Source organism: Physcomitrium patens, chromosome 3 (genome assembly GCF_059467195.1).
Source record: "Physcomitrium patens ecotype Gransden chromosome 3, ASM5946719v1, whole genome shotgun sequence".
NCBI classification, from domain to species: domain Eukaryota; kingdom Viridiplantae; phylum Streptophyta; class Bryopsida; order Funariales; family Funariaceae; genus Physcomitrium; species Physcomitrium patens.
This window is the reverse complement of record NC_143412.1, coordinates 22,462,468-22,483,804: the sequence shown is the minus strand read 5'-3', so window position 1 is coordinate 22,483,804 and position 21,337 is coordinate 22,462,468. Positions and strand designations below refer to the sequence as shown.

At 37.6% G+C, this 21,337-nt stretch overlaps 2 protein-coding genes across 3 annotated transcripts; one reads left to right on the top strand and one right to left on the bottom strand.

Annotated features, from left to right (window-relative positions):
- The first annotated feature begins 350 nt into the window (after positions 1 to 350).
- Positions 351 to 3,586, top strand: LOC112279284 (putative aldo-keto reductase 2). Of its 2 annotated transcripts, XM_024513561.3 has the most exons (6): positions 351 to 890; positions 996 to 1,272; positions 1,647 to 1,847; positions 2,064 to 2,236; positions 2,639 to 2,735; positions 2,984 to 3,586. In XM_024513561.3, exons 2-6 carry the CDS (start codon positions 1,045 to 1,047, stop codon positions 3,326 to 3,328), a joined length of 1,044 nt encoding a protein of 347 aa, XP_024369329.1. In that variant the 5' UTR covers positions 351 to 890; positions 996 to 1,044; the 3' UTR covers positions 3,329 to 3,586. The 2 variants fall into 2 exon arrangements, with proteins under 2 accessions (XP_024369329.1, XP_024369327.1); XM_024513559.3 differs by lacking the exon at positions 351 to 890 and having other exon boundaries at positions 950 to 1,272.
- Positions 3,587 to 5,890: 2,304 nt separating this feature from the next.
- Positions 5,891 to 9,603, bottom strand: LOC112279266 (uncharacterized). Its single transcript, XM_024513525.3, has 11 exons — positions 8,919 to 9,603; positions 8,394 to 8,528; positions 8,103 to 8,200; positions 7,786 to 7,834; positions 7,579 to 7,661; positions 7,352 to 7,416; positions 7,190 to 7,251; positions 6,965 to 7,024; positions 6,825 to 6,860; positions 6,576 to 6,641; positions 5,891 to 6,439 (listed from the first exon to the last, which is right to left on the bottom strand). Exons 1-11 carry the CDS (start codon positions 9,219 to 9,221, stop codon positions 6,395 to 6,397), a joined length of 1,002 nt encoding a protein of 333 aa, XP_024369293.1. The 5' UTR covers positions 9,222 to 9,603; the 3' UTR covers positions 5,891 to 6,394.
- Positions 9,604 to 21,337: the final 11,734 nt, after the last annotated feature.

Here is a 21,337-nt window from a genome sequence, read left to right as displayed (position 1 = left end):
CATGAATAAAAAAATAAAAACATTCCATCTCAACTATTCATCTAATTTTTCCAAACATAAAACCAAGTGAAACTTTTCAATTCCTAACCAATCACAAACTTTGAGAGTTGCAACTTTTGACCAATTAATTCTTTTGCAGTTAATCATTTACAAATTCTGGTGGTTCACTCATGGTGACAGGGCAGTTTCAACGTCCACTTGCAAAGCTCAAATTGCTTGATGAGCTCACCGAGGCTGGATCGCTGTCCATGGTAGGCAGGCAAACCATGTTGCCGGATTCTAGAAGCTCTGGACCAGCAGCAACATCAAATGCCGATGCTTTTGTTCTCGTCGTCTTCTGTCCATAATTCTTCTGGAAATTTCTCAGGACTGTGCAGGTTTTGGGTATGGATCCCTGCTTTCATTTCACCTCAGACACCATTTTGCTCCGGCAGAGATTGCTTGTGCAAACTCGTAGTCTGTATCTGAAAAGCTCCGACTCCTTTGCGGACTCCTTCGCGGACACACAAGATCGGGTCGTCGTGCTCACGGTCAAGCTGGTGGCCCACCACACTCTAATCTCAGCAGAGTCACTTCCAGTCAGAGGTTTGACATTCAATGGCTGAGCAGACCCATGTTGACGGTTGGCTGCCTTGTTTGATGACTCGACGTGCAGGATCGCCGTTTTTTCCCTGTTTTATGAGATCTTCTCACGAGAATGTTCGAGTTTGTGTCAGAATTCTAATGGGAAGCAGAACAATTGATGGATATGGAATTTTGAAAATTCTGATTGTAGAGTGTGATCGCTCTGTGGCCATCTCGAAGTCAAAAGCAGGTGTCCGCTTTAGGAGCCCACCACAGCGAATTCCTCAATCGCTAATGATTGTTCCAGTTGACGTTCGGTGTGTAAGGTAGACTCCGGTATCTTTCACCTGTAGCCCTTCAAAGCCTAATTCCCATAGCCCCATCCAACACCTCTTGCTCCTCTGACGCGTACCCGTTCATTGTCTCGACAGGGCAGAATCCTAGTTTCTAAGAGCTTGAGAACTGTTGAATCCGGAAGCAATGACGACCTCCTCCCTGCCTGCCATCCCTCGAGTGAAGTTGGGTTCGCAAGGTCTTGAAGTTTCGGCCCTTGGGTTGGGATGCATGGGCATGTCGTCCTTCTATGGACCTCCCAAGGATGAAGCCGAGATGGTGAAGCTCATCAGACACGCCGTGGATTTGGGTGTCACGCTCTTCGACACTGCGGATGTCTATGGTCCGCACACTAACGAAATGTTGGTCGGCAAGGTAACGTGACGCATTCCTTTGCCTTTCTTAACCTTGCAGCCTAGAATGGAGGGTGGTGGTTAATCGACCATGACTCCAATAAATAGCTACATTCAAATTTCATTTTTATTTTTATTTTTATGGTTTGGGTACTTTTCTTAGGCATTGGACCGCTACCCATTTCGTGGGGTATTGGTGATGCTCTGCCGGAGCGTTTATAAATGGCTGTTGCGTATTGCGTCGATACAGATCTGAGTAAGAAGTTTTTCGCGTCTCAACAAGTTCTTCTTTTTACTAAATTTAGGTCTTCTAATCCGACATTTTGTCTAATGCTTTCTTGTTCAGTTTATTACGAATCATACAGATTGAGTCGTGAAAAATTGTTGGTTGTGCAGGCGTTAAGCGGCATTCGTGATAAGGTGCAGATCGCAACTAAATTCGGTCTCGTTACGTACCCCGATGGAAGACGAGGAATCCGTGGGGATCCAGAGCACGTGCGTGCATCTTGCGAGGCAAGCCTCAAGCGGTTGGGCATCGATTGTATTGATTTGTATTACCAGCATCGTGTGGATACTAAGACTCCAATTGAAGTAACGGTGAGTGTTTCATACTTGGTGCTGTGTTGCATGCGTGGCAATGTGTTGTTGGATGCTGAAGCCACCGTAGAAGAACAAGAAGAAGTAGGATATAAAGAAGTGTGGGTTGTTAAGCGCATTCTTTTTTTTGTGCGATGAGAAAGGTTTTCGAACCCCAAATGCCAGGATAATACCATCAGCTTGCGTGTTGTGTTGCTTGTTGATGTTGCAAAACAGGTTGGGGAGATGAAGAAGCTGGTGGAGGAAGGAAAAGTGAAGTATCTTGGACTTTCAGAAGCGTCACCCTCTGAAATTCGACGCGCCCACGCGGTGCACCCCATCACCGCTGTCCAGATAGAGTGGTCTCTGTGGGTTCGAGACGTGGAGAATGGTATCATTCCAACTTGCAGGTATTTCGAGCCCACCAAGCACCACTAGCTGTATTTTTACTGCAATGCCTGTGACCGCATGTAGTTGTTTTTGTCAGTGAAAGGTTGACAGATTTTTGCTTCGCACATCAGTGATTCATGTTCACATCAAGCAATAATACCTGCTGGCACGCAGTGCAACCTTACAAGTTCACAGAAACAGAAACCGACAGTGATTGATGCGTCATGCCCACATAGATATCTTCAAACGTTAAATCATGTTTATACCATTGATACATGTTTATTCCATTGATACAGATTGCTGAAGTTCTCAAGATTGTACAGGTAGAGAGAACTCTGAACATGTGTAACGGTTCACTGGCCGCGGTTCATTGTCCTGCTTGAACTGACGTTAGATGCATTGTCATCGTTGCCTTCGTGCAGAGAATTAGGTATTGGCATTGTGCCTTACGGCCCCCTTGGACGAGGCTTCTTTGCTGGCATCAAGCATGAGGAGCTCGCCGACAATGACATCCGGAAGGTAGTCGATCAATTCCCTCTTCCGGAGGGTCAACCACTCAATTATACGACACAAGTATAACCACCGTGCATTGTATTATTCTTAATCTTAGTAGTAGTAGTAATATTATCAAGTTCAAGGTAACGACCCTTTTGTGTTCTCCTTTCAGTACCTGTTAAGAAAGGTCCTCATGACATGTCACGTCCTCCCCGCTCCTCAACAACAGACACAACGGAGCTAATACTGACTTAAGCAAAGTGGTGGTGCAGCTGGCGGTCCCTTTTTTCCAAAAGGAGAATCTAGACAAGAACAAGCACCTGTTGGAGTGCGTTGCAAAGCTTGCCGAGCAGAAGAAGTGCACAACGAATCAGCTGGCCTTGGCGTGGGTGATGCACAAGGGTGCAGGGCTTGCAGTCCCCATCCCTGGAACCACAAAGGTGGCGAATCTGGAGTCGAATGTGGGTGCTGTGGGCGTGCATCTCACTGAGGAGGAGATGCAGGCCTTGGAAGCAGCGGTGCCGATGGAGCAAGTAGCCGGCACCAGAATGGCTGGCCCCATGATGAACTCTTTATGGCACTTTGCTTGCTCTCCTCCCCTCTCAATGCCTGCCTGAGCAACCAATTCTGCTATTTCCCTTCACGTATGTGTCTATTTACTTGGTAGAAATAAGAATAGATTTGCAACTATTGCAGATTTTCAAGAGATTGTTAATACTTTTAGGGCAAAATTCTTTACATGTCACCAATTGTAGTTTGAGGTTCAAACTCCTTTGGCACTTCTTCATGGTGGATGTTCTATGTTCTAACTTAAGTATTTGCATTGTTATTATACCAACTAAAATAAAACATAACTAATTTGCTCTTTTTGTCAATTTATGATTTGACCATTATGATACAAAGCTTTTTTATTGGTTGAGTAAAATTTTCATTTTTGTTAGTCCCTTTGTCATTATAGGATTACATCTATCAAAATATCAATTGTAGAAATTAATAGTAGAATGGTTGGATTGGTTTTGTTTAATAGATAATTAACAAATATGTCAATATAAGGGCTATATTATATATGTGCTTAACATCAATTAGAAGATTATACAAAAAATAGTAGAATCAAGCAAAAAAATTTAAACTTTCTATAAATACTACTTCACCAATAATTTAAAATCTAATAAATGAGTACTGCCAAAAATCTATTAAATGTTTAAAAAAATTGGTAATATTAAAAAGAAAAGAAATTTGTGAATTTAAATTTTAATATCTAAAACAATAAAAAATTTAATTGAATAACATCTAATTATAAGCAAATACTAGAATACTTGTGAAATTAATTCAATCCATTCCTTGTATACAAATAGTAAAACATTCTTATTTTTTGAATCACATTTTCATGTTAAAAGATAGGTTCTATTGTAAGTATTTATCAACAATAAATATTCATTTTTAAATTCCAAATACAATAGATAGTATAATATAGAATTTTTTAGTAAGAAAAAATGGTTCTATTTATTTAAATACATATATATATATATATATATATATATATATATTATACAAACTTTATATTATACAAACTTTAATTGATACTTGTCTAGATTATTTCTATTCCTCAATTTTTGTCTACTATCAATTTAGATTGATGAAAACTTTTAGGTGGTAGTTAAATTAGTAATTTTTAGTGATATAGGTTTATTTCAATACTTATATTTTATAAGTGGTATAAGATTTTTAAGCCTTATATCTTTATTAGCATTCATTTTTCATCTTCTATAGAAGCATTTACATGCAAATTAGTAACCACATCTTCTATTGCACAATAAATAATACTTATTATTTCATTTTTAGTCTTCTTTTCTTTTTTTAATGAAGAAACATCACGTTTTATTTTTTTTGTAAAAGAATATGGGTTTCAATTCTTTAATTTACAAATACAATGCATCTTTGGTTGTTATATATTAGTAGAGTTATCATGAATTATATTAGCTAATATCTAATAAAGCAGATTTATCCAAACTACTTCAATTGTATAATGGCTTGTAGCCATGTGCTTTATTTCTATCGTAAAATATAGAATAGTAGGTTGTCTCGTACAATTCCAAAAAATAAAATCTATTTGAAGAAAATAAAAAGACATAAATTTCTTAATGGATCTTCAATTATTTATATGTCTAATCTAATTTGCTTCACAAAATTCTTATAATCCAAATTTTTTAGTTCCAAGGCATAATTTGATGTCTTACATGTCTTTTAAATACTTCATAATTTTTGTTACTACTATCCAATACATAGGTCTAATTTTAGACATATATTGATATACAAAAGCGACCAAAAATTTAAAGTCAATTCCTATATATATATATATATATATATAATCCACTTAATTTATGACCTCAATTGATAGGAATTTTATAAATTATGCAAGAAATATTAGAAAAGAGATGTAAATTTGTAACTTAGGAATAACCTCAATTACAACAAATACTAGTAAGCAAAGAATATTAATTACAAAGTATCAAATAACCAAAATATATATATATATATATATATATATAACTCTATTATTTTTTTGTGTAGAGCATCTTTAATATACACTTCAAATATCATGACATGTCTACTTTGTAGCCACCATACTTTTAAAAATTATTCAAATTGAAAATAAAAAAATAATCTCACACATCACTATTTCCCTCTTGAAACTTGATTTTTGCACACCAAGATGGCCTTCAAAGTATACTCATGAATCAATTTCTCATCAAAACTCACTACTTTTAAGTTTTTCAAAAGTACATCCCATTAGAACGTTATTTTGGGACCCACTCCTTGAATTGTTGCCTATAAAGACCTCTCATGACATCAAATGTATTGTAAATAGGAAAAACATTGCAATTAAAAACATTAATGAGAAACAAAAAGAGGATCAGAGATAATTTCTTGTTGTGTCTGCTGTGATTATTAGGATGAGATACTATATTTCAAGGAATTTGAAGGCAGTTGGTCTCAAATCAGTGCTTCCATCACCAAGAGTAGAAAAAATGATGATGTCAATGAAGCTGAGCTTCGAGCCACTGAAAGCTATTAGTTAACTCACCAACATCCTGAAATCCATTAATTCAAGAATAGATGAAGTGCAAACAAATCTCGTCAAGATAGAATAAGGCAGAATTTCGAAGTCTGGACATATAAATGCTTAATACTAGAATGAATTAGGGAATCTCCAACTTACACAAATGCTAAGGCTATGCTAAATGAAATTGAAAGGACCGAAAGTCGATAAGTATTCTTTGCTTCAGCAGCACAAACTTACGAGCTGCTGGGACATGCCAAATACTTCATCTCTAAAACATACTTTACATCAGGAAACAGTGCAAAATCGCTGCATTAATGTAGACTCGTCTGCACAGACTAATTCCTAACAAAGCGACAGAAGGCCGTTGGGAAGATGGCAACAGCTTTTGTCAAAGTTCTATGAAAGAGAAAACTCAGCATGTACTCGACTCATCTAAGCACTTCACCCTTGAGAACAAGATCAGAACGAATTAACAGCTCATAAATGGGTAAAGCGTGCGAACTAGTTCCTTAATTTGTAGCCTGCCTGCGGAGTTATTCGTTAACATCTGACAAGCGATTGCTTGGAAGTAATACATGTCCCCTTCCAACACTTAACAACTGAACTTGATGGCGCACAATTACTTAGCTGTCTTCAAGGCCTCATTGACTGCTTCTTCTTCATCCTGGAGAAGGTAGACACGCCCATTTGAGCCAAATCCAATTGAGCGGAGGGAACAGATTTGAAACTAGAAAGTAACTACGAAGGGAAAGAAATGCATAATAAATGTTCTAATAATAGGGTTCAATGAAGGAGCTCACCACAAGGGCTTGGAACTCATTTTCTTCATCAATGGCGTCCAGCACTGCTTCGTCATCCAGTAGGTCCTGCAGATCAACCACGAAGACACAGGAGCTTCAAATGACAGATTGGGGGGAAATGTGATATGCACTGCAGAATGCTTAATATCGCTATTTAAAACATTATGGCAACAACCGACTACCCACATAAAAAAATATGTTTAGATATTAAAGTGAACTGCAATATTAAAATAAAATAAAAAAACTTACATCATCAGCAATCTTTAACTCCCCCGTTACAGAGTCCTGATAAAACGAGACATAGCAGAACAATCATGTGAGATTCAAAGAGTTATTTGATGCTTGGATTATAAAGCATAATAATGCAAGGAAACAGTTTGAAGATGAACCTTGTGAGCAACGAACATAAGGGGATCGAATGGTGTATACATTAGATATTGATTGTTATCCTGAACGAGCAATCACCCACAGCAAGAGATATCAGTTAAAATGTGCAGTCTGCAGGTCAAAGAATTAATTCAGTATCCTCCTCGGCTATACAACTCTTGGTATTACGACAAAAAAAAAAAGAAAAAAAAGTTATCAGTTGGAAATAACAATGCTTGTTATAATACCATTTGAAAAGTGGCAACCTCTACCCCCTCAGCCAGTGAACCGCCCAAACCCTCGCCGTACTCTGCACAATGGGAAATGTCAATGAGTAAGTTCGTATGCACAAAACACAGAATAAGCCCAAAAGGTTAGGGAAATCGTTGAGAATAGTGTCGTAATTTTACCAGTATTCAAATCTATAACATCCTTTTCAGTATAGCAGAAACCTCCCCGAGCTGTCAGACAGAACCTGGCAAAAGATGCACGACACGTAAGAGATCACGAACTACAGAGTTCTTAAAAATTAAGAATGAATAAGTAGACATCAAAATGTGCAACTCGAACCGAAACCCACGAAGAGAATTAAATTCTGCGAAAAAGTAAAAAAATTGAGCAGTTAGGTCAAACGTACCCACTAACAATGAGATGAAGTCGGCTTTTGGCAAGTGCATACGCTGCACTAGGTAGCACCTCGTTCAGCTCCGCATCACTCAACTGTGGAAAAGAGAGTGCCCAAGTTAGTTCCATCACTACCATTATAGACAAAACTAATAGAAAATAATCGTTCAGATCAAACTTTACCACGCAGTGAAATACTTGCGAGTTGTAGAGAACTCACCTCTATCAAACCTTCACGTTCCTCTTCTATTTTCAAAATTTGCAAGGGCCTGCGTGCACTCAAAGCATTCGAAAAAATTAGGAACTTGGAAACCTCCCGAAGTTCTATCATACATAAGATTCAAATAGATGACAGCAGCTGCATGATTGATGAACCAAAAAATGCCAAGATACTGAATTATTTGTTGATTCTATGTTGACTACGAACCAAGCAAAATTTCAAAGAAGGAACTAGATTCCTGTGTGAGCAACTCGGGTTTTAAGAAGCTGTGCAGCGCTTTAAATATACTAGCACTAGTAGAAACTAAGACACCTTACATATCAAGCGGTAACAGAAGAAAACATTGCTCCCCAGTGGAACTCGAGAAAGCTCTTCTAATGATGCATTCTAGTGGTCTTTTAGTTACTGGGTCAACCTGCACCCACAAATACAGCTTCTGTGAAGAGCATTCTCATCCACATACAAAATAAGAGTCTCCGAAACTGGCAATCAACTACCAAGCCCTAGAGAAAGTTTCATCAAGATAAACATCCAAGAGAACGGATGTCAAAGAATCCCAGGAGATTTTCAGTGCTCAAAAGAGCCTTTCTTTCTATTAGAATGCTTACAATTGTGACAGTTCGATTTTGGGGAGGAGCCATCACAACAACTTTCCCCGTATCATCCAGAACAAATCCAGCTAAAGGCTTCAACAACGGCATTGGCGGTGTATTGATTTCATCAACATTAATTGCAATTTTTTTCTGCACGTACAAACAACACAAGAAATGTCAACTCTCAATGGCATATACAGGCATGGGAGAAGTATACTAAAGGTTGTAATATTTCTGACTGTGCTTCCTGTAGAATTTTCACGTATCTGAAAAATATAATCCTCGGAGTTCTCCAACCATAAAACTCTGGGTTTAGGACTCCGTTCTATGTCCAAAGAGAACGCACTGCTCGAGCACGACAATCGATGAGCACTGCATATTTCAACTCACGCTACAATTGGACATTCCTTTTCTTAACGCTACAGCAGACTTGTACGAGAAAACGATAGGATACAAGTTAAAACCTTTGCAATCAATTAGGAATAAAAAGTACCAATAAAAATAAAGTAAGATTACGGCCAATTGTCGGAGGCACCTCACCTCATTTTTCTGCCCTCGAGAGGGCTTTCTAGTTTGTCTCCCAGAGTCAGAAACTTCAGCAACCGAGCCATACTTATCCGTTTTCTTCGACTCTGACCTCTTGGGAGAACTCCGCTTGTACCCAGAGTCGTAATTCGCAGCTGCCAGACACACGCAACCATGGCGTCTTAACCCTAATTGCAAAAACAAGTTATCCCCCGCCCATCCTGATCTCCTCCCGGCCTGCAGCTCAATATTCCTGCGCCATCCAGCTCCTCCAGTCTGCAGGGGCAATGCAAAACCCACACATCTGGAAGCCGCCATCAAATTCTTCCTCGTAAAATCCCAACACTCAAATCCCCAATGCACCCAACTACCATCAGCAACCAAAATTACTCGGCGGAACAAATGGTCGCCTCGTAACCCCTAACTGCTAGACCAGAACATGACTAGGCTGGCAGTGGAATGTCGTCCCTAGGACCCAGACTTCATTCAAGCTGACTGAATCCGAGCAGCTGCTCTTCTCTACCCTTTCTTGGATCGGCAAACTTCTTCATCCTCTTCTCATGAAAAGAGTTTTATCTTCATCCCCCCTATACCCATGCTTGCAAGCGGAATCCGCAACCAATTCCTCCCGCAAACCCAAACGCCAGGGGATACCACACCCACTGGCTGATATTCCGAGGCGTCCTAAACCGACATCCACATCGGAGGATGGTAGCAAAAAAAATTGGTTCACTCTTGTCGTTCTTCGGCTTGACTTGCCGCTAGAAGTAGGTGTCGGTGCCCATCTTTACCCACAAGACTTTCTCAGCGTAGTGCACAAGATTATGTTCGTTTTTGTATTAGAGAATGCGTCAAAAGTGATTGCATTTTTGGGGTCTACTATCACTCGTACGTGGTGTATCAAATCTAAGCAACGGAATATTATGTTTTGTATTTCTTGGATAAAATGCATTTGATTTCAAATTCTTCTGTATCTTACAAGGATTTGTTGTATTGAAAAGAGTTTATAATAATTTTTTTGTTAATTAAACTTCAGAAATTTTAATCAAATAGTTAATCAAATAGTTGATCAAAGTTTCAGAAATTAATTATGTTGTATGGTGCATAATTAATAGTCACTTATTTAAAATTAATAATTGATTTTTATTGACTTTTTTTTATTTAACAAAGATTATTAACAAAAGCCATGTGGATGTATGTGATTAGGTGAAGCTAAGCCAATTGACTAGCATAGCCCTTGAAATTGTATAGCCCTTGAAATTGTACACTATTATGGCAAGGTCACTTGGTTGCTAAGGCTAAACCAACCAATCTAGATGATTGGGCCTTGGCAAAGATGATTTCTATTCTACCTATAACGTGCCTCGTAATAACCTTGAATAATTGATAAGAAAGTTCACAAAAAAAAAATTAACAAAGAAAATACTACACAAATAATTTTAATATATACTAGTAAATATTATAATTTTTTTTATTGATTTATTTGGCATAATCATTTTTAATAATATTTATAAAATTTTAAAATAGTATATATATATATATATATATATATATATATAACTAAAAAAAAAGTACATAAGATGTAAATTTATAAAATCAAAGATAAAAAAACAAATATTTTTTAAAATAAAAATAATTAAAGATTCATAAATCAAAGTTTGAAATATATATATATATATATATTGAGATAATTAAAAATAGTTTTAATCTTACTTCTAAATGGACTAGCAAATAAGAATACAATCTACCTACTTTATAAGAACTATCAAGTTTGTAGACTAAGTATCCAATTTGTGAGATACTTCTATAATGACTATTTAGATGTAAATTATTTTTATTAAATGCTTTTATATTTGCATTCAATATTTTATGAAATCTCTAGATTTAAGAGATTTTTTTAGTATTTTGAAAAAAAAAATTATTATTTATACATTATATTTTTATTTTATTTTTAATTCAATTAGTTATATTTTTTGTATATATTTTTATATAAAAAAATATATTTGATACATTTTTATTTTTATATATATATATATATATATATATATATATATATATATTTTGTTATTGTGTTATAAGAAAGCTATTAAATAAAAGAAAAATATATGGATTATATTATAGAGGAATTTAATTGAAAAATATAATACAAAAATACATTGAAAAGAAACATAGGTAAATGACAAGAATATAGTAAAAATATTTAGTGTTAATGCTGCCTTTTTATAAAAATATTCTTCAAATTATTTTGTAGAATCATAAACATAACAAAAAAAAATAAAGTAGATTAGTGAAAAAAAAAACTATTTTGAGCATATTTAGGTAGAAATAAAAGGTAGTTCTAATAAGGTTAATTTAAAGAAATCAAATATTGACACTTCAAGGAGACTTGTTGCAAACTAAAATTGAAGCTAGATTTTGGGGCACAAAACTATGTACCTATGATAATTATGAGATTCTATTAAAGACATCAATCACAACAATAAAATCCTCAAATCACTCTTATGTCACTCAAATAGAATATATAATCACTCAAAGTAGTATCTAATTAGAACTTGAATGGCTATTGCCAAAGACAAAAAGAATAAAGAGTCTTAAAACTAGAGTAAGAATAAAAAAGGCATTGACAAGAAAGACATTGGTAAGAGTTATATAATGTCGTTCTATAAAATCTTATATAAGTGTCCAACATATACATTATAAAACTAATTTCCTATATGTGCATCATATGCTTAGCTTGTACCACAAGCTGCCAACATATGCAACACCTGGCTAATTTGTTGGCTAAGTTTCTAACCTATCTATCAACAACAAACATGTCTAAAATCAAATCTGCATCTATAAAGCTTCTAAGAAGCATCACTGCAAGATATTATCAAATCTATCTACATTTAGATTTTATCTAATATTTCTTATTAAGATAATTATATATGTCTATAATAGATTCTTTAATTAATTGAAGAGTAATGTTACAAAAAAAATTCATATGGTCTTTTTGAGAAATTTCTATAATTGTGAATAAATTGTTTCTTGTTATATAAATAAAGATTGTAACACACATCACATCAAGTGCCACAAACTGTCATGGACATACTCATGTAAGTTAGTAATTATATATACAAATAGGTAGAAGTAAGTAAAAGTAGGTAAAAGTAAGTTAATTCTATAGTATTTAATATGGAAGCTTCATAGATGCTGCTTCGACTTCATAGGTGTCTTTAATTGACTTTTTGGATTAGAAACGTGGTCAACAAGTTGGCCATGTGCCACACATGTTGCTAGCTTGAAGATCAAGCTAATTATGTGGCCCACACGTAGAAAAACTTGCCTTGTAAGTCAAGGCATGTATCCTACAAAGTCAACACATATTGGAGGTCCTATAGAACGTCGCCACATAGCCCCTAGTTAAATAGTATATATAGAGACAAGAGTGAAGGCTTCTTCACTCTTGTCAACTCCTTTCTTGCTTCTAGTCTAGTTTCAAGGGTCTCTAGTTTTCTTGTCTTTTGGCAATAGCCATTCTAGTTTCTCTTTCAATATATATACTTGTTTATATATATTTTGTTACCTCTTTTTGAGTGAAGGCTCACTTGTCTGAATTATTTTTTCATCGAGTTCTTGTCCTTGACAGATTGACAAGAGTACACCTACAATATCAGAGCTTTATCTAATCTTGATTAAGAGTGGATTACTCCTTTTTCTTGATAGTATATAAGCATATTAGAAGTTGTGGGTTACCCTCTTCTAAACTGATATTGTCTTTAGTATTTTTTTTTTTCTCAAGTCCTCCCTTCTATTTGTCTTGAGCGATATTTGACATCTTCTCTCTTTTAAGTGTTATCATGGCAGAACTTGTTGAAATGAAGAGTGCAATGGCACAAATGCAAGAGCAATTGAGGGAGTTAATGCTTGCGATGCATCAACTCAATTTACCACCACAAGGAGCAACAAGATTGGCAGGAAGTAAAGATATAGAAATGGTTGGAGATGCTTCAACATCTGCACCAAACCATGTCCTTCCTCCTATGGTGGAATGTCCTTCAAATGTTAGAGAACCAAGAATTGCCCTACCCGAGAAGTTTGATGGCACCAAATCCAAGTTTCGAGGATTTATCAATCAAGTGCAACTTGTGATTGAACTTCAACCCCAAAGCTATCCAACTCCAGGATCGCAAGTTAGATTCATTGGTATGCTTCTTTTAGGTTCAGCACTATCGTGGTTTTCATCTTTTTTTGAACGACGAGATCCAATATTAGATAATCTAGAGGCTTTTTTGGCGGAGTTTCAATCCATATATGGAGAACATGATGCAATTCGTGTTGCAACCAATAAGATCCGTATTTTACTATAAGGCAATCGATCAGTAACGTTATATGCTTCACAATTTTGACAACTTGCAACTGATATCAAGTGGGATGATGTTGCACTTATTAGCCAATTTCTCTATGGATTATAATATGAGGTAAAAAAATTAATGCTCAACTTACCTGATCCTCAAACATTGAGTCAAGCAATTGACTTTGCTGTGAAGTGTGACAATTGCCTTTTTGAATTCCGATCTAAGAACCGTACAAGTGGACCTCAACGTTACTATAATTCAATGGCAATACCAACACCTCTTCAACACATACATTCAGAAGTAGAGGATATGCAAATTGATGCAGTATGTTTCAAACCTCTTACTGAGCAAGAAAAGATTCGTCGTCGTCAAGAAGGATTATGTTTATATTATGGAGAACCAAAGCACACTGCTCAACATTGTCCAAAGAAACGACGCAATCACAAAATGAGGAGTATGGCTGTGAAAGAAGATAATATGTCGAAAAACGAGTTTGTCCAGTTACAATAGGGACCATGCGGCTTGAACCTTGCACAACATCTAGTAAAGGTCCTATTCTCTCCTCAAAGCCCTCTCCTTGTTTTACATTAAATGTTATTTTAGGACCTAAACATTACAAAGTCTCTGCCTTGTTAGATTTCAGAGCCTCAGCGTGTTTTTTAGATGAAGAATTTACTAAAAGATATAGCATATCTTTAGTAAAGAAAACTAAACCTATTCATGTAGAAGTCATAGATGGTCGTCCATTGTCTTCTGGAGATATTACTCACGAAACCCTTCCTATAGATGTAATAATCAATGGTCATAATAGTTTTGTAATATTTAATATCATTAGATCTCCCTCTAATCTAGTCATTTTAGGTTTATCGTGGTTAGAAAAATACAACCCTCAAATAGATTGGATTTTCCAAACTCTTACTTTTTCTAAAAGTATAACTAACAGTGTAGTTAATCAAGTAGAGAGTCATAAGTCCAGTTCAATTAAACCCGTATTTATAGGTGCAAAAGCTTTCTTGCATGCTGCTATGAAAGAATCACCATATATTATTTATGCCACACCCGTTTCTACTGGTGAAAAGACTTCAAGTAGCATTCCAAGCCAATATCAAGAATTTCAAGATGTATTTAAAAAAAAGAATGTGGATACACTCTCGAAACATCGTCCCTATGATTGTTCAATTGACCTTCAAGAAAGAGCACAACTGCCATTCAGACCAATCTACAGTTTATCACAAAATAAGTTAGCTGAACTCAAGGAGTATATTGAAGAAAATCTAGCCAAGAATTTCATATGCCATTCTAAATCTTTGGCAGGAGCTCCAATTCTATTTGTGAAGAAAAAAGATGGATCATTGCGGATGTGTGTTGATTATCAAGGACTCAACAAGATTACTATCAAGAACAGGTATCCACTACCTTTAATATCTGGACTTCTTGATTAGCTGAATCAAGCTAAGATCTATACAAAAATAGATCTTCAGGGAGCATACAATCTAGTATGCATCAAAGAAGGAGATGAATGGAAGACTGTGTTTCGAACTAGGTATGAACATTTTGAATACAACGTCATGCCTTTTGGACTTACAAATGCACCAGTAGCTTTTCAACATCTCATGAATGATGTTTTCGAGAGTTTTTGGACGATTTTATGGTCTGTTATCTAGACGACATCTTGATCTATTCTAAGAATCCAAAAGAACATGAACTTCATGTTCGTCGTGTATTACAAAAATTAAGAGATGCAGGACTCTATGCCATGATAGAAAAGTGTGTATTCCACACTACTCAAGTCGATTTCTTAGGTTACATCATTTCAAATGATGGACTTATGATGGATCCTAAGAAAGTTCAAACTATTATAGACTGGAAGATTCCAAAAACGGTAAGAGATGTCCAATGTTTTTTGGGATTTGCCAACTACTATCGGATCTTCATCAAAGACTTCTCTCGAGTTGCAGCTCCATTTACACGTTTGACTTGTAAAGACAAACTCCAATGGAATCAAGAAGCAGAAGTTGCTTTTGAATCTTTGAAGACAGCGTTTGTTTCTGCACCAATCTTGTATCGTGTTGATTTTTCCAAAGCATTCTTTATGGAAACATATGCATCGGACTTTGCTTTGGGTGCGATTTTATCACAAATGGGAACAGATGATAAACTTCATCTAGTAGCCTTTCATTCAAGAAAATTCTCAGTAGCAGAAATCAATTATGAGATCCATGACAAAGAACTTCTTGGAATTGTGGATTCTTTTCAAGAATGGCATCATTATCTAGAAGGCGCTTCCAGTCCAATCACAATGTATATGGATCACAAGAACCTCGAATATTTTATGTCAGTACGCATATTAAATTGTCGCCAAGCTCGTTGGAGCATGTCTTTATCAAGATTCGAATTCATCATCACTTATCGGCCAAGAAAACATCAAGGTTTGTTTGATGCCTTGTCTAGACGTTCTTATCTTGTACCTAAAGAAGGAGATGTAGCTTTTGAGCAACAAAGAATGGTTCTCTTGAAGCCGGAGTAATTTCATCTTCGAGCAATAAAATCAACATTGACTGTTGATTTAACTTTTCTTAAGCAAGTCTAGTTAAGTATGTCTTCAGACCCTCTTGTTCATGATATCAAGAATAATTCTTCTAAATCTCATGATCCCTCTAAATTTGAATTCAAAAATAACCTACTCTTTTTCGAAGGACGCCCATATGTTCCAGAAGGAGAAGCATGTTTACGTTGTCGTATTACGTGCTTTCCTGCTTGAGAACGCGTCTGGCGTTTGTCACGGACACAAAATACAGACTTGAAATCTAATAAGAAGTTCAAGAAGAAGTGACAGAACTAGATTAAACAGATGAGTACAAGAACAACACCAGAAAGGTGAGCTAGAACTCCAAGAGATGTGTTGTCGAGACTGAAGAACTCTTCAGCCTCGACTCCTATATATACTATTGGCCTATGGTTCTAAGGAAGCACATCAAGAAGCCTCCTAAGAACTGTGAAGCTTCTCGAGCAACTACCCAAGAGCTAGGAAGCTTCTCAAGTAACTTCCTAGAATCTACTAGAATATTCTAAGAATCTTTTAGAGCCTTCTAAGGGAATCTTTAGGGAATCTTCAAAGAATCTTTAGAGGATCTTTGAAGAATATTCTAAGAAAATATTCAAGGAATCTTCTTGAAGTTTCTAGAGACTTCTTTCTAGAAGGTTCTAGAAACTTGTCTCTAGAAAGGTCTAAGGACTATGTCCTTAATATCACCTCCTCCTTTAGCTTCGAGGTCTCCGAGAAGCAATGTTATCGTCAGTCAATATCAATGCAAGAAAATGAAGATCTATCGCATAACCTCTGCTATGAACTCCAATTGTTGTTCACGAAGCAAGTGATTCAATGGTCCTTGAAGCCAACGGTAGTGGCCCACGCCTTCAACTTCTGACCAAGCATGAACCTCCGAGTCTTCATTGTGAAATTGTCCTGCAAACACTCCTTCTGGCTGACCATTGTAGGCAGGCTCGACCTCAAATACAATCACCAGCGATCTGTTGCTCGGAATCCTTCGACATCGTCGTGGTGCAGGCGGTTCTTCATCTCGCGGTCATCTTCGTGAGCTAGTTGCTTGAGATGACATGACAAGTGTAGTATCTTGGCTATCCATATTCAAAGGCTAAAACAATAAGAACAAACTTGGGCTACTAACAAAGTTTTACGCTATCTTGGAGAGAATGACTACATCAACTATGGATTTTGGTGGCGCTCTCTCCTCTTTTCTGTTTTCTGGATGAGCAAGCTTCAGTAAGAAGCTATCGTCGAACCAGCTTGGGTTTCTCAGGATATCGTCGATGAAACTCCTGTACCTTTTGTGGCGCATTCGCGAGATTTTCGGCCAGCTCCCATGTTCGTTCATTAATATTGTAACCGCTCCAATGCACAAAGTATTCTAATTTACCCCGTCTTTGCCGTGAATCCAGGACCTTTTCCACCTCGTATTCTTCATGGTTCTCTATTTCTATGCTAGGTAGTGGACATTGTACTCTTCTAGGAAAAGACGATTCTCGATAAGGCTCCAACAAAGAAACATGAAAGACAGGATGTACCTTCATAGTAGCTGGTAACTCCAGACGGTACGCTACAGGATTGATCTGCTTCTGGATAAAAAATGGTCCCAATCTCCGATAGTCCAATTTGTCACATGACCGCTTGTTCTTAATATTTCGTCGAAGCAGCCAAACTTTATCTCCAATCGTGAATTTAGGTGCCTGATTCTGAAATTTGTCCGCGGACGCCTTGTAAGATTCTTGGGCAGTTTGCAATTGAAGCTTCAATGTAGTTTGAAGCTGCGAAAGCTCCTTCACCAATTCTTCAGCTGCGGGATTGTTAATCGTTGACGAACTCCATAAATCAAGCTTCGGATGGTATCCATAATTGGAAAAGAATGGCGTTTGTTGAGTTGACGCATGAAGGGTGTTGTTATATGCGAACTCGGCTAGCGGTAGATATGCGACCCAATCATCTTGTTGATAGTTGATGGTGCAACGTAAATATTGCTCTAAAACTTGATTCACCCGTTCTGTTTGGCCATCCGTTTGAGGATGAAATGCCGAAGAAAGCTTGATATCCACCTTCAATATTTCAAAAAGAGATTTCCAAAACTTTGACACAAACTGGGTTCCTCGATCCGATACGATATCATCTGGTAGACCATGGTATCGATACACATTATCAAGAAAGAGTCTTGCTGTGTCTTCGCTTGACGATGTCTTCTTGCAAGGGATAAAATGTGCCATCTTTGTAAGCCGGTCTATGACAACAAAAATGCTGTCAAATGAATTCGATGGTGGTAGATCCGTAATAAAGTCCATGGAAACCGAAGACCATGGTCGGCGCGGAATAGGCAATGGCTGTAGAAGTCCATAAGGCCGATGTCGAGGGTTTTTGGATCTTGAACAAATGTCACAAGATACAACAAAATCTTTCACATCCTTCCATATTTGAGGCCACCAGAAATCGCGGGAAATAAGTTCTAAGGTCTTATTGAATCCAAAATGTCCCGCAGCTGGAAAGTCATGACGAGATTGAAGAACTCGGAGTCGTGCTGGTCCTTTTGGAATATACAATCGCTCTTCGAAATATACTAGATCTCCTTTCATCTTGAATTTATCATCACTAGCATGTTGTTTGATATCAAGGGCTAGAGAATCTTCAATGGTTGCGGCCCGTACCTGGTCGAGGAAGTCAGCATCAATTGGTACAATAGCTGCGTTGAGCTGAAATTTCTCTGGCTTCAACAATGTCGTGCACTGTTGATCAAATGCTGCATCTCCAACCTTTGGCGCGAGATATGATCTCTTTGATAATGCATCGGACAATCCTTGTTGCTTCCCAGGCCAATAAGTAATAACAAAGTCGAACCTGGATAGCGACATACTCCACCGGGCTTGACGCCGATTCAAAACCCGAGCCGACATAAAATACTCCAAATTCTTGTGATCCGTATATACGGTCACTGGATGTGCAGTTCCTTCGAGAAAGTGGCGCCACTCTTGGAAAGAATCTACTATAGCAAGGAGTTCTTTATCGTGGATCTCATAGTTGATCTCAGCAGCAGAGAATTTTCAAGAATAGAATGCAACTGGATGGAGCTTCTCATCTATGCCCATCTGTGAAAGTACAGCTCCCAAAGCAAAATCCGACACATCTGTCTCGAAATAAAAGGCCTTTGTAAAGTCCGGATGTACCAAGATTGGAGCTGTAGTAAATACCATCTTCAAATCTTGAAATGCTTTTTCTGTGATAGGTCCCCATTCGAGCTTGTCCTTACACGTTAACCGAATGAGGGGGGCAGCAACTTGAGAATAATTCTTGATGAAGATCCGATAGTAGTTAGCAAATCCAAGAAAACATTGTACGTCCCTAACCGTCTTCGAAACTTCCCAAGACATGATTGCTTCCACCTTCTTTGGATCCATCTTCAAGCCTTCCGTAGTCGCGATGAATCCCAAAGACTCCATCTCAGTTTGGTGAAATAAGTACTTCTCCAATTTGGCATAGAGTCCTCGCTCCCGTAGTTTTTTGAGTATCAGACGAACGTGCTTCTCATGTTCTTCCTCGTTCTTAGAAAATATCAAAATATCATCTAGATAGATGACAACAAAATCGTCTAGATGCTCTCGAAAGATGTCATTCATCATGTGTTGAAAGACCGCTGGAGCATTAGTAAGACCAAATGGCATGACATTGTATTCAAAATGGCCATACCTTGTTCGGAACGTTGTCTTCCATTCATCTCCTTCCTTAATTCGCACAAGGTTGTAAGCCCCCCTTAGGTCAATCTTTGTAAAGATCCTTGCACGCCCAAGTTGTTCTAGAAGACCAGAGATCAAAAGCAATGGATAGCGATTCTTTTTTGTCACCTTGTTGAGACCTTGATAGTCCACGCACATCCGTAGTGGGCCATCCTTCTTCTTCACAAATAAGATTGGTGCCCCAGTTGGCGACTTCGAATGACGGATGAAATTCTTGGCTAGATTCTCGTCAATGTACTTCCACAACTCAGTCAACTCCGTCTGCGACAAATTGTAGATTGGTCCAAAAGGTGGTTGTGCTCCTTCTTGCAATTCAATGGCACAGTCATAGGGTCGATGCTCTGGCAGCATATCAGCATTCTTCTTTTCAAAGACATCTTTGAATTCTTCATACTGCTTTGGAATAACCAAAGTCAGAGTTGCATCTTCTCGAGTTGGAGTTGCGAAGATGACAAGAGGTGTATTTTGCTTGGCTTCCTTCATGAAAGCCCTTGCACCTATAAACAAGGATTTGTTTCTAGACATTGTCTTGGCAGATTCCACCTTCAAGGAGTTTGTTGGAAATGTCACTTTCCGCAACTTCCAATCTATCAATGGATTATATCTATCAAGCCAAGATAGTCCCAAAATGATAGGACATGAAGGGGTCTTGATAACATTAAACACAATATTGCTCTCATGGTTTTCAAGACGTACCTTCAATGGTTTAGTTTCATGGATAACATTGCCCGAAGACAATTGTCGTCCGTCTATGACTTCTACATGGACAGGCTTAAGTTTCTTTACAAGAGAAATATTGTGAAGCTTGGCAAACTCTTCATCTATAAAGCAAGCGGATGCACCCGAGTCTAATAAAGCATCGACTTGTAGTTCTTGAATACCCAGATGTAAAGGTACCATAAAACAATCTGAAGGTTGAGCTGAGAGAAAGGGACCTTGATTAATTTTGGATGTTGAGATGTCCAGCCGCACGGTCCCTATTGTGGCTGGGCGTCCTTGTTTTCCTGCATGCTTGTACTCCTAAGTCTTGTTGTTTGAGGCTTCTGTTTCTTCCGACAATCTACAGCTTTATGGCCCGCTTCTTCGCAATATAAACACAAGTTTTGTTCAAACAGTCGCTTCCTTTCCTCAGCTGTGAGGGGTTTGAAACGTACCGCATCAATTTGCATGGGTTCAGGATCTGTGGAGTGATTCTCTGGACCTTTTGAAAATGTAGCAAATGCTCCATCGTTTCTCCAGCCTGATCGTCTTTCTTGTCGTAATTCAAAGAGGCGGTTGTCACAAATAATTGCCTGAGATATAAGTTCTTCTAAAGTATCCGCCTTAGGCATGGTGATCAATAAGTTCTTGACATCATCTCTTAGTCCATATCGAAATCGTGTCATGAACGCCTTATCATTCCAATGAAGATCACATCTAAGCTGTTGAAATTCTGCAGCATAGATTGCAGCAGAACGTGATCCTTGTCGCAGATTTTGTATCTTTCTTTCAACCACTCTTTCTCGATCGCTATCTCCAAACGCAGCAGTAAGTCTCTCTATGAAAGCCTCTAGGTCGTACAATATTGGAGAATCCTTCTCCAATAGTGGAGCAAACCAAGAGCGAGCATTTCCTGATAGAAGAGTACCTATGAAAGCAACCTGGGTAAATCCATTCGGATAACGAGAAGGATATAGGCGTAGGTAAAGCCGTACTTGTTGCACAAAACCTCGAAAGTTGGCTCTTGTTCCGTCAAAATTGTCTGGCATACTCGCTTTTGGTTCTTTCGTACTAGTCCTTGAAGTATCTATAGGGGTCGTATGT

Coding starts and splice junctions, on each gene's coding strand:
- LOC112279284 (XM_024513561.3), top strand. CDS start 1,045: ATGACGACCTCCTCCCTGCCTGCCATCCCTCGAGTGAAGTTGGGTTCG. Junction 1,273..1,646: donor ACGAAATGTTGGTCGGCAAG/GTAACGTGACGC, acceptor TTGGTTGTGCAG/GCGTTAAGCGGCATTCGTGA. Junction 2,736..2,983: donor CCGACAATGACATCCGGAAG/GTAGTCGATCAA, acceptor GTGGTGGTGCAG/CTGGCGGTCCCTTTTTTCCA.
- LOC112279266 (XM_024513525.3), bottom strand. CDS start 9,221: ATGGCGGCTTCCAGATGTGTGGGTTTTGCATTGCCCCTGCAGACTGGA. Junction 7,252..7,351: donor TGTTATAGATTTGAATACTG/GTAAAATTACGA, acceptor CCCATTGTGCAG/AGTACGGCGAGGGTTTGGGC. Junction 7,025..7,189: donor AGGTTGCCACTTTTCAAATG/GTATTATAACAA, acceptor TTGCTCGTTCAG/GATAACAATCAATATCTAAT.